This window comes from Cherax quadricarinatus, chromosome 17, assembly GCF_038502225.1.
Source record: "Cherax quadricarinatus isolate ZL_2023a chromosome 17, ASM3850222v1, whole genome shotgun sequence".
Taxonomy (NCBI): domain Eukaryota; kingdom Metazoa; phylum Arthropoda; class Malacostraca; order Decapoda; family Parastacidae; genus Cherax; species Cherax quadricarinatus.
In genome coordinates this window covers 30375020-30388203 of record NC_091308.1, presented here as the reverse complement: position 1 = coordinate 30388203, position 13184 = coordinate 30375020, and the positions used below count along the sequence as shown (strand labels likewise).

The following is a 13184-nucleotide window of genomic DNA, read 5'->3' as shown; positions in this document are numbered from 1 at the left end:
AATGAAGCAAGGGTGGAAGTTAATATAGCCCCCCCCCCTCTTTTTAAAATGTCAGCCACCTCCCACCAAGACAGGGTATCCACCCCCCCCCCCAAAAAAAACTTTCATCATTCAACACTTTCACCATCACTCATACATAATAACTGTCTTTGCAGAGGCGCTTGTCTCCATTCATTCTTAACACACTCACGCACGCTTGCAAGTCCAAGCCCCTCGCCCACAAAACCTCATTTACCCCCCTCCCTCCAACCTTTTCGGGGAAGACCCCTACCCCGCCTTCCTTCCCAACATATTTATACGCTCTCAAAGTCATTCTACTTTGTTCCATTCTATCAAACTGACCAAACCACCTTAACAGCCCCCCTTCAGCCTTGTGGCTAATACTTTTATTAACTCCACATCCCCTCCTAATTTCCACACTACGAATTCTCTGCATAATATTTACACCACACATTGTCCTAGACAGGACATCTCCACTGCCTCCAGCTGCCTCCTCACTGCAGCATTTACAATCTATGCTTCACACCCGTATAAGAGTGTTGGTACCACTATACTCTCATACAATCCCTTCTTTGCCTCCATGGATAATGTTCTTTGTCTCCAAAGATTCCTCAATGCACCACTCACCTTTTTTCCTTCATCAATTCTATGGTTTACCTCATCTGCTGACTAGTCAACTCCCAAATATCTGAAAACATTGACTTCTTCCATACTCCCTCCCTCCAATACGATATCCAATTTTTCTTTATCTAAATTGTTTGATACCCTCATCACCTTCCTCTTATCTACATTCACCTTCAACTTTCTACTGTTACCCAACACCCTAGCATTTACTTCTTTTACAACCCCATCTATAAATATGTTAAACAACCATGGTGACATGACACATACCTGTCTAAGATCAACTTTTACTGGGAGGTAATCTCCCTCTCTCCGAGAAACCCTAAGCTGAGCCTTACTATCCTCATAAAAACTTTTTACAGCATTTAGCAACTTACTACCTATTCCATACACTTGCAACATTTGCCACACTGCTCCCCTATCCACTCTATCACATATGCAATGAAAACATCTCTACCTCTATCTAAATACTGGAGTTTACTTGGAGAGAGTTCCGAGGGTCAACGCCCCCTCGGCCCGGTCTGTGACCAGGCTTCCTGGTGGATCAGAGCCTGATCAACCAGGCTGTTACTGCTGGCTGCACGCAATCCAACGTACGAGCGAGCGGTTGGTGCTTTTATTTAATAAATGTATGGAAGAGGGTAAGGTACCTAGGGACTGGCAGAGAGCATGCATAGTTCCTTTGTATAAAGGCAAAAGGGACAAAAGAGAATGCAAAAAATATAGGGGAATAAGTATTTAGATAAAGGTAGGGAAGTTTTTATTGCATTTATGGATTTAGAAAAGGCATATGATAGAGTGGATAGAGGAGCAATGTGGCAGATGCTGCAAGTATATGGAATAGGTGGTAAGTTACTAAATGCTGTAAAGAGCTTTTATGAGGATAGTGAGGCTCAGGTTAGGGTGTGAATACTTCCTGGTAAAAGTAGGTCTTAAACAGGGATGTGTAATGTCACCATGGTTGTTTAATATATTTATAGATGGGGTTGTAAAAGAAGTAAATGCTAGGGTGTTCGGGAGAGGGGTGGGATTAAATTATGGGGAATCAAATTCAAAATGGGAATTGACACAGTTACTTTTTGCTGATGATACTGTGCTTATGGGAGATTCTAAAGAAAAATTGCCAAGGTTAGTGGATGAGTTTGAGAATGTGTGTAAATGTAGAAAGTTGAAAGTGAACATAGAAAAGAGTAAGGTGATGAGGGTATCAAATGATTTAGATAAAGAAAAATTGGATATCAAATTGGGGAAGAGGAGTATGGAAGAAGTGAATGTTTTCAGATACTTGGGAGTTGACGTGTCGGCGGATGGATTTATGAAGGATGAGGTTAATCATAGAACTGATGAGGGAAAAAAGGTGAGTGGTGCGTTGAGGTATATGTGGAGAAAAAAAAAACGTTATCTATGGAGGCAAAGAAGGGAATGTATGAAAGTATAGTGGTACCAACACTCTTATATGGATGTGAAGCTTGGGTGGTAAATGCAGCAGCGAGGAGATGGTTGGAGGCAGTGGAGATGTCCTGTCTAAGGGCAATGTGTGGTGTAAATATTATGCAGAAAATTCGGAGTGTGGAAATTAGGAGAAGGTGTGAAGTTAATAAAAGCATTAGTCAGAGGGCAGAAGAGGGGTTGTTGAGGTGGTTTGGTCATTTAGAGAGAATGGATCAAAGTAGAATGACATGGAAAGCATATAAATCTATAGGGGAAGGAAAGAGGGGTAGGGGTTGTCCTCGAAAGGGTTGGAAAGAGGGGGTAAAGGAGGTTTTGTGGGCGAGGGGCTTGGACTTCCAGCAAGCGTGCATGAGCGTGTTAGATAGGAGTGAATGGAGACGAATGATACTCGGGACCTGACGATCTGTTGGAGTGTGAGCAGGGTAATATTAGTGAAGGGATTCAGGGAAACCGGTTATTTTCATATAGTCGGACTTGAGTCCTGGAAATGGGAAGTACAATGCCTGCACTTTAAAGGAGGGGTTTGGGATGTTGGCAGTTTGGAGGGATATGTTGTGTATCTTTATATGTACATGCTTCTAAACTGTTGTATTCTGAGCGCCTCTGCAAAAGCAGTGATAATGTGTGAGTGTGGTGAAAGTGCTGAATGATGATGAAAGTATTTTCTTTTTGGGGATTTTCTTTCTTTTTTGGGTCACCCTGCCTCGGTGGGAGACGGCCGACTTGTTAAAAAAAAAAAAAAAAAAAAAAAAGTCTGTTGAGTCTCCATGGGGAAGTGGAACAGAATTCTTCCTCCGTAAGCCACGCATGTCATAATAGGCAACTAAAATGCCGGGAGCAAGGGGCTAGTAACCCCTTCTCCTGTATAAAATACTAAATTTAAAAAGAGAAGCTTTTGTTTTTCTTTTTGGGCCACCCTACCTCAGTGGGATACGGCTGGTTTGTTGAAAGAAGTCTGTTGAGTATACCTGGTAAAGTGTATGGGAGAGTTATTATTGAGAGAAGAGTAAGACGGAGAGTAGGATAGGAGATGAACAAGAAGGCTTTAGAAAGGGTAGAGGGTGTGTAGACCAAGCGTTTACAGTGAAATATATAGGTGAACAATATCTAGATAAGGGTAAAGAGGTTTTTGTGGCATTTATGGATTTGGAAAAGACGTATGACAGGGTGGAAATGTGGTAGATATTGTAAATATATGGAATAGGAAGTAGGTTATTGAAAGCAGTGAAAATTTTTTGAGGATAATGAAGCTCAGGTTAGAGTATGTAGGAGAGAGGAAGATTATTTCCCAGTAAAAGTAAGCCTTAGACAAGGATGTATGATGTCACCATGGTTGTTCAATATATTTATAGATGGGGTTTAAGAGAATTGAATGCTCGGGTGTTGGCAAGAGGTGTGAGGTTGCTCTTTGCTGATGACACTTTGTTTTTTGGGAGATTCTGAAGAGAAGAAGAGAAGTTGCAGAGGCTGGTGGATGAGCTTCGTAGGGTATGTAAAAGAGAAAATTTAAAGCGAATGTAGATAAGAGTAAGGTGATGAGGATAACAAAAAAATTAGGAAATGAAAGACTGGATATCAGGTTGGAGGAAGAGAGTATGGAGGAGGTGAATGTATTCAGATATTTAGGAGTGGACGTGTCAGCAGATGGGTCTATGAAAGATGAGATGAATCACAGAACTGACAAGAAAAAAAAAGGTGAGTGGTGCACTGAGGAGTCTGTGGAGACAAAGAATTCTGTCCATGGAAACAAAGAGGGAAATATATGAGAGTATAGTTATACCAACACTCTTATATGGGTGATGAATCTTGCAACAAGGAGAAGACTGGAGGCAGTGGAGATATCGTGGGCCAGCAGGCCTGCTGCAGTGTTGCTTCTTTCTTATGTTTTACTTCATCATCTCTCCCTTCTTCCTCAATTCATACTAAACATGAAACCTCTTCCTTCCCTTTCCTCCTGATAATAACTGAATTTAAATGCACCCACATGCAGCACTCTTTCCTTGTTCAAACTAAACATACAAAGAATTCACTGCTAACCTGCAGGACAAAAATGCCCTTCTGGTCCATTAAACACTGCATAATTCTTTTCCACAGGGACAGAGTCATCCTTAAGAGTAAGATGAGGTGGCTGATCATGTTCGTGGTTTGTGCCAGTCAGTGCAACCGAACTCAAAAGGTCAAAACTAATTTCTCCATCGGGTTTAGGGTAAGCAATTGGTTTGCACTGACTTGCTGGCTTAAGTCTGTCTGCATCTCTACCTGAAACAGAAGATTTAAAACATCTTAAATCTATATAGTTCTCACAAAAATAAATTATATGATGACATTTATATGCTAACCTCTTTACTGTTACTGAAGCACAAACTAAATGAACCTCAATCCACAAATAGTGCTCTTTCTGATATCTTCTGGTAAGATGTTGAATAATCTGGGGACACAAATGTTGATACAGTGTTCCCACTGCACCTCTGCTTTTCATTGGGTTTATTTTGCACTTCCTCCCATATCTCTCACTCTAATATGCTGTTATGGCAGTGTGCTGATTTGAGACCAGGCTCTCAAGCACTTTCCAGGTATATTTTTTTTTCTTTACATCAAACATATGCATTACTAAAGACCTTACCACCAAATGGTATAAGTAGCAAGACAGAACTGTAAGATAGAAATCTCCTTAAATAGTATAAGATTATACTACCACTGATTCTCAAGTTTTTCTCAACCACTTACTGAAAATTTAGGTCCTTACAGTATATGCAACCCAAATACATCTCTCTGATCCAGCCAGTGGATCAAGTAGTAAAATACCTGGAGATAAAACACAGCAACAGAGTATTGGATAGCTTTATAATATTTAAAGGTGGGGTGGTTGTAACATATAAAGAATTCACTATTAAAAATGCACAACTATGGGAGGATGTTACTACTCCTACTCTGAAGAACAGTAGGCATAAAATGTAGCCTAATAGCACGTTCTCTGATGATCATACTCCTGCTAGTTTTAAAGACTTCCATGCAAATTAATATACGATATCAAGAACCTATTAGAGAATTCCTCTAAAGGTAAATACTGTTAAAGCTGACCTCCATGCTTCAAAGTCCAAGGTTCCTTTCCTCGTCCTAAGATGTAGAAGAGGCCAGTGTAGAGGAGGCCACCAAACACACCAAGAGGGCTGTGAAAAGATGGACGCACATTGCGAGCAGCATAAAGCTCTTTCCACATCCAAGAATCTTTTATTTTCTTCTCATATGTGACTGGTTCAACCCCTGTTGACAGAAGAAATATATAAATACTGTATATACTTCTTTCTTTAAACAAACCAGCCATATCCCAAGGCAAGGTGGCCCAAAAAGAAAAACAAAAGTTTCTCTTTTTAAATTTAGTAATATATACAGGAGAAGGGATTACCAGCCCCTTGCTCCTGGCATTTTAGTCGCCTCCTATGAAACGCATGGTTTACGTAGGAAGAATTCTGTTCCACTTCCCCATGGGGTTAAGCAGAAATAAACAGAAACAAGAACCCTCTAACCCTTCACCACCAACTAGCCTTGCTAACTCCACAGTAAGAGGGAGGGTAGTAGAGACATGGCTGGAAGTGTTTTCCCATACTTTTTTCCTGTATTTGTTTGGTAAATATAATTAGGCAGCTGGACATTCGCGAATGTTTGAAGCTCGTGAAAGTGGAACTTGCACTAGTGGAGGACTAGCTGTGGATGTTGTGTGAATGATAAGAAAGAGATGATTGTGGATGTTATGAATGGGAAGAAGCTGGATGTCCTGGTTTTAACCCCTTGACTATCGCAACCCCAAATTCTGAGGTGTCTCCTGGTGTCGAAAAAAAAAAATTTCATGAAATGATAGAGAATCTTTTCCCGATTGTAATGACACCAAAAGAATGAAATTTGATGATAAACTGACGGAATTATGCTCTCGTGAAGTTAGCGACCTCGGCGATATTTACGAATCAGCAATTTCACCCACTTTCAGCCCTATTTTTGGCTAATTCCATTGTTCCAGTCGACCAAACTCATAGCTGTTTCTTTAGAACTCCATTTTTTTCTATCGACTAAGTACAAGAAACTGCTCATTTACTGATTTCAACTACCCAATAATGTGGTCAGAAATTTGCAATTTGGCCAATTTCATGAAAATTAAAAAATATGACAATTTCAAAATAGGGTCCAGAATGAAAAATGCAGACATTCCGGCTCTAAAATAACATTTTCTCTGTTCATCAGTCATGTCTCCAGGCCCCTCTGATATTACTCTTGCTTTCTATTTTGAATTTTTATTCAAACAAAAAATAGAAGATTTACTGTTATGCAGACTACTGCAATATTGTAATAATTGTATTAATAATGTCAACCCATTCATGACTGCATATTAGAATGGCTACTTGGACATTTATTGGAAAATGACATCATTTGTTTACTTTCGAACATTGGCAAAAATTAAACATTTCCCCTACTTTGAGCTCCATTTCAAGGTTCTCTTCATAGTAAAACCAATCAAAATCACCTCTATTTCTATAATATGTTTTACATTCTATCAAATGAGACCAAGAAAACGAGAATACAACCATAAATACTATACAAAAAATAGACCACAAAGTCGGTATTTTAATTAAAAAAAATGGTCGGAGTTTTTTTTTTCTCATTATGTACTGCGTGCTGCAGGATTTTTTTTATATGGTGCACACTGACCACACAGACCTATTCTCTCACATGTGGGCCTACCAGATTTCTCCTGCTTTATTTGAAGCCGCTAGAATTTATGAGTACAGTGGACCCCCGCATAACGATTACCTCCGAATGCGACCAATTATGTAAGTGTATTTATGTAAGTGCGTTTGTACGTGTATGTTTGGGGGTCTGAAATGGACTAATCTACTTCACAATATTTCTTATGGGAACAAATTCGGTCAGTACTGGCACCTGAACATACTTCTGGAGTGAAAAAATATCGTTAACCGGGGGTCCACTGTATATATACGTCAAAAACAGTGGCTCGTAAGATGTATATTAATAATAGTTCTTCGTCTTATTACTTTTCCTTTTATATCCATGTGGAAGTGGAATAAGAATCTTTCCTCCGTAAGCCATGCGTGTTGTAAAAGTCAACTAAAATGCCGGAAACAATGGGCTAGTAACCCCTTTTCCTGTAAAGATTACTAAAAAGAATAATAATAAGAAAATTGTCAAAGTGGGAAGTCTGAATGTGCGTGGATGTTGTGCAAATGATAAGAAAGAGATGATTGTGGATGTTATGAATGAGAAGAAGCTGGATGTCCTGGCTTTAAGTGAAACAAAGCTGAAGGGGATGGGAGAGTTTCAGTGGGGAAAAATAAATGGGATTAGGTCAGGGGTTTCTAATAGAGTCAGAGCTAAAGAAGGAGTAGCAATAATGTTGAAGGATAAATTATGGCAGGAAAAGAGGGAATATAAATGTATTAATTCAAAGATTATGTGGAGTAAAATAAGGGTTGGATGTGAAAAGAGGGTTATGGTAAACATATATGCACCAGGAGAAGTGAGAAGTGTCGAGGAAAGAGAGATTTTGGGAAATGTTGAGCAAGTGCATGAGGAGTTTTGAACCAAGTGTGAGAGTACTTGTGGTTGGGGATTTCGATGCTAAAGTGGGTAAAAATGTTGTGGAGGGAGAAGTAGGTAAATCTGGGGTGCCAGGAGTAAATGAAAATGGGGAACCATTAATTGAGCTATGTGTAGAGAGAGGTTTGGCAATAAGTAATACATATTTTATGAAAAAGAGGATAAATAAATATACAAGGTATGATATAGCACGTAATGATTATGTATTGGTAGATAAAAGGTTGATGGGTAGGCTTCAGGATGTGTGTGTTTATAGAGGGGCAACCGATATATCGGATCATTATTTAGTTGTAGCTACAGTTAGAGTAAGAGGTAGATGGGACAAAAGGAAAATGGAAACAACAATTAAGAGAGAGGTGAAAGTGTATAAACTTAGCGAGGAGGAAGTTGGGGTGAGATATAAGCAACTATTGGTAGAAAGGCGGGCTACTGCAAGTATGAGTAGTGAGGGGGAGGGGGTTTGAAGAGGGTTGGAATAGTTTTAAAAATGCAGCATTAGAATGTGGGGCAGAAGTTTGTGGTTATAGGAGGGTGGGTGCATGAGGATAAAGGAGTGATTGGTGGAATGATGAAGTAAAGGGTGTCATAAAAGAGAAAAAGTTAGCTTATGAGAGGTTTATACTAAGCAGAAGGGTTATAAGAAGAGCAGAGTATTTTTTTTTTATTATCACACTGGCCGATTCCCACCAAGGCAGGGTGGCCCGAAAAAGAAAAACTTTCACCATCATTCACTCCATCACTGTCTTGCCAGAAGGGTGCTTTACACTACAGTTTTTAAACTGCAACATTTACACCCCTCCTTCAGAGTGCAGGCACTGTACTTCCCATCTCCAGGACTCAAGTCCGGCCTGCCGGTTTCCCTGAACCCCTTCATAAATGTTACTTTGTTCACACTCCAACAGCACGTCAAGTATTAAAAACCATTTGTCTCCATTCACTCCTATCAAACACGCTCACGTATGCCTGCTGGAAGTCCAAGCCCCTCGCACACAAAACCTCCTTTACCCCCTCTCTCCAACCTTTCCTAGGCCGACCCCTACCCCGCCTTCCTTCCACTACAGACTGATACACTCTTGAAGTCATTCTGTTTCGCTCCATTCTCTCTACATGTCCGAACCACCTCAACAACCCTTCCTCAGCCCTCTGGACAACAGTTTTGGTAATCCCGCACCTCCTCCTAACTTCCAAACTATGAATTCTCTGCATTATATTCACACCACACATTGCCCTCAGACATGACATCTCCACTGCCTCCAGCCTCCTCCTCGCTGCAACATTCATCACCCATGCTTCACACCCATATAAGAGCGTTGGTAAAACTATACTCTCATACATTCCCCTCTTTGCCTCCAAGGACAAAGTTCTTTGTCTCCACAGACTCCTAAGTGCACCACTCACCCTTTTCCCCTCATCAATTCTATGATTCACTTCATCTTTCATAGACCCATCCGCTGACACGTACACTCCCAAATATCTGAATACATTCACCTCCTCCATACTCTCTCCCTCCAATCTGATATCCAATCTTTCATCACCTAATCTTTTTGTTATCCTCATAACCTTACTCTTTCCTGTATTCACCTTTAATTTTCTTCTTTTGCACACCCTACCAAATTCATCCACCAATCTCTGCAACTTCTCTTCAGAATCTCCCAAGAGCACAGTGTCAACAGCAAAGAGCAACTGTGACAACTCCCACTTTGTGTGTGATTCTTTATTTTTTAACTCCACGCCTCTTGCCAAGACCCTCGCATTCACTTCTCTTACAACCCCATCTATAAATATATTAAACAACCACGGTGACATCACACATCCTTGTCTAAGGCCTACTTTTACTGGGAAATAATTTCCCTCTTTCCTACACACTCTAACTTGAGCCTCACTATCCTCGTAAAAACTCTTCACTGCTTTCAGTAACCTATCTCCTACACCATACACCTGCAACATCTGCCACATTGCCCCCCTATCCACCCTGTCATACGCCTTTTCCAAATCCATAAATGCCACAAAGACCTCTTTAGCCTTATCTAAATACTGTTCACTTATATGTTTCACTGTAAACACCTGGTCCACACACCCCCTACCTTTCCTAAAGCCTCCTTGTTCATCTGCTATCCTATTATCCATCTTACTCTTAATTCTTTCAATAATAACTCTACCATACACTTTATCAGGTATACTCAACAGACTTATCCCCCTATAATTTTTGCACTCTCTTTTATCCCCTTTGCCTTTATACAAAGGAACTATGCATGCTCTCTGCCAATCCCTAGGTACCTTACCCTCTTCCATACATTTATTAAACAATTGCACCAACCACTCCAAAACTATATCCCCACCTGCTTTTAACATTTCTATCTTTATCCCATCAATCCCGGCTGCCTTACCCCCTTTCATTTTACCTACTGCCTCACGAACTTCCTCCACACTCACAACAGGCTCCTCCTCACTCCTGCAAGATGTTATTCCTCCCTGCCCTATACAAGAAATCACAGCTTCCCCATCTTCATCAACATTTAACAATTCCTCAAAATATTCCCTCCATCTTCCCAATACCTCCAACTCTCCATTTAATAACTCTCCTCTCCTATTTTTAACTGACAAATCCATTTGTTCTCTAGGCTTCCTTAACTTGTTAATCTCACTCCAAAACTTTTTCTTATTTTCAACAAAATTTGTTGATAACATCTCACCCACTCTCTCATTTGCTCTCTTTTTACATTGCTTCACCACTCTCTTAACCTCTCTCTTTTTCTCCATATACTCTTCCTTCCTTGTATCACTTCTACTTTGTAAAAAACTTCTCATATGCTAACTTTTTCTCCCTTACTACTCTCTTTACATCATTCCACCAATCGCTCCTCTTCCCTCCCGCACCCACTTTCCTGTAACCACAAACTTCTGCTGAACACTCTAACACTACATTTTTAAACCTACCCCATACCTCATCGACCCCATTGCCTATGCTCTCATTTGCCCATCTATCCTCCAATAGCTGTTTATATTTTACCCTAACTGCCTCCTCTTTTAGTTTATAAACCTTCACCTCTCTCTTCCCTAATGCTTCTATTCTCCTTGTATATCCCATCTACCTTTTACTCTCAGTGTAGCTACAACCAGAAAGTGATCTGATATATCTGTGGCCCCTCTATAAACATGTACATCCTGAAGTCTACTCAACTGTCTTTTATCTACCAATACATAATCCAACAAGCTACTGTCATTTCGCCCTACATCATATCTTGTATACTTATTTATCCTCTTTTTCTTAAAATATGTATTACCTATAACTAAACCCCTTTCTATACAAAGTTCAATCAAAGGTTTATACTAAGCAGAAGGGTTATAAGAAGAGCAGAGTATATGGAGAGTAAAAGAAAGGTGAAGAGAATGGTGAGAGAGTGCAAAAGGAAGCAGATAATAGAGTGGGAGAGGCACTGTCCAGAAATTTTAATGAAAACTGTTGTCCAGAGGGCTGAGGAAGGGTTGTTGAGGTGGTTCGGACATGTAGAGAGAATGGAGCGAAACAGAATGACTTCAAGAGTGTATCAGTCTGTAGTGGAAGGAAGGCGGGGTAGGGGTCGGCCTAGGAAGGGTTGGAGGGAGGGGGTAAAGGAGGTTTTGTGTGCGAGGGGCTTGGACTTCCAGCAGGCATGCGTGAGCGTGTTTGATAGGAGTGAATGGAGACAAATGGTTTTTAATACTTGACGTGCTGTTGGAGTGTGAGCAAAGTAACATTTATGAAGGGATTCAGGGAAACCGGCAGGCCGGACTTGAGTCCTGGAGATGGGAAGTACAGTGCCTGCACTCTGAAGGAGGGGTGTTAATGTTGCAGTTTAAAAACTGTAGTGTAAAGCACCCTTCTGGCAAGACAGTGATGGAGTGAATGATGGTGAAAGTTTTTCTTTTTCGGGCCACCCTGCCTTGGTGGGACTCGGCCGGTGTGATAAAAAAAAAAAAAAAAAAAAAAAAGAAATTTTTTTTTCAGTGAGATAAAAAAGTTAAGAAAGCCTAGGGAACGAATGGATTTGTCAGTTAAAAAAAGAGTAGGGGAGTTAGTAGATGGGGAGCTGGAGGTATTGGGTAGATGGCGGGAATATTTTGAAGAACTTTTAAATGACAACGAAGAAAGGGAGCCAGTCATTTCATGCACTGGCCAGGGAGGTATAACATCTTTTAGATGTGAATGAAAGCAAGATGTGAGTGTGGGGGAGGTGCGTGAGGCATTACGTAGAATGAAAGGGGGTAAACCACCAGGAACTGATGGGATCATGACAGAAATGTTAAAACCAGGGGGATATATAGTTGGAGTGGTTGGTATTTTTTGTTTAATAAATGTATGGGCGAGGGGAAGGTACCTAGGGATTGGCAGAGAGCATGTATAGTATAGGACAAAAGAGATTGTAAAAATTATAAGAAAAAGTTTACTAAGTATACCAGGAAGTGTATGGTAGGGATATTATATAAGAATTAGAGGTAAGACAGAGAGTAGGATTGTGGATGAGCAAGGAGGCTTTAGAGTGGGTAGGGGATGTGTAGATCAAGTGTTTACATTGAAGCATACATGTGAACAGTATTTAGATAAAGGTAGGGAAGTTTTCATTGCATTTATGGATTTAGAAAAGGCATATGATAGAGTGGATAGGGGAGCAATATGGCAGATGTTTCATGTATATAGAATAGGTAAGTAAGCTACTAAATGCTGTAAAGAGTTTTTATGAGGATAGTGAGGCTCGGGTTAGGCTGTGTAGAAGAGAGGGAGATTATTTCCCGGTAAAAATAGGTCTTAGACAAGGATGTGTAATGTCACCATGGTTGTTTAATATATTTAAAGATGGGTTTGTTAAAGAAGTAAATGCTAGTGTGTTGGGGAGAGGGGTGGGATTAAATTATTTGTAATCAAATACAAAATGGGAGTTGACAGTTACTTTTTGCTGATGACACCGTGCTTATGGGCGATTCTAAAGAAAAGTTGCGAAGGTTAGTGGACGAGTTTGGGAGGGCGTGTAGAGGTAGAAAGGTGAAAGTGAACATAGATAAATGTAAGGTGATGAGGGTATCAAATGATTTAGAGAAAAATTGGACATCACATTGGAGAGGAGTATGGAAGAAGTTAATGTTTTCAGATATTTGAGAGTTGTGTCAGCAGATGGGTTTATGAAGGATGAGGTTAACCAAAGAATTGATGAGGGAAAAAAGGTGAGTAGTACACTGAGGTATATGCTGAGACAAAAAATGTTATCAATGGAGGCAAAGAAGGGAATGTATGAAAGTATAGTGGTACCAACACTCTTATATGGGTTTGAAGCTTGGGTTGTAAATGCTGCAGCGAGGAGGTGGTTGGAGGGAGTGGAGATGTCCTGTCTAAGGGCAATGTGTGGTGTAAATATTATGCAGAGAATTCGAATTGTGGATATTAGGAGAAGGTGTGGAGTTAATAAAAGTATTAGTCAGAAGGTTAAAGAGGGGTTGTTGAGGTGGTTTGGTCATTTAGAGAGAATGGA

At 40.3% G+C, this 13184-nt stretch overlaps 1 protein-coding gene across 1 annotated transcript in view; it reads right to left on the bottom strand.

The window, feature by feature from the left end:
- Nucleotides 1–13184, bottom strand: part of Etf-QO (electron transfer flavoprotein-ubiquinone oxidoreductase) — a 35389-nt gene that overhangs the window by 11020 nt on the left and 11185 nt on the right. The window contains exons 4-5 of the mRNA XM_070085943.1: nt 5155–5337; nt 4111–4332 (exon numbers count right to left, since the gene is read on the bottom strand). Coding sequence (XP_069942044.1) covers nt 4111–4332; nt 5155–5337 — 405 coding nt within the window. The remainder of the gene's footprint in view (nt 1–4110; nt 4333–5154; nt 5338–13184) is intronic.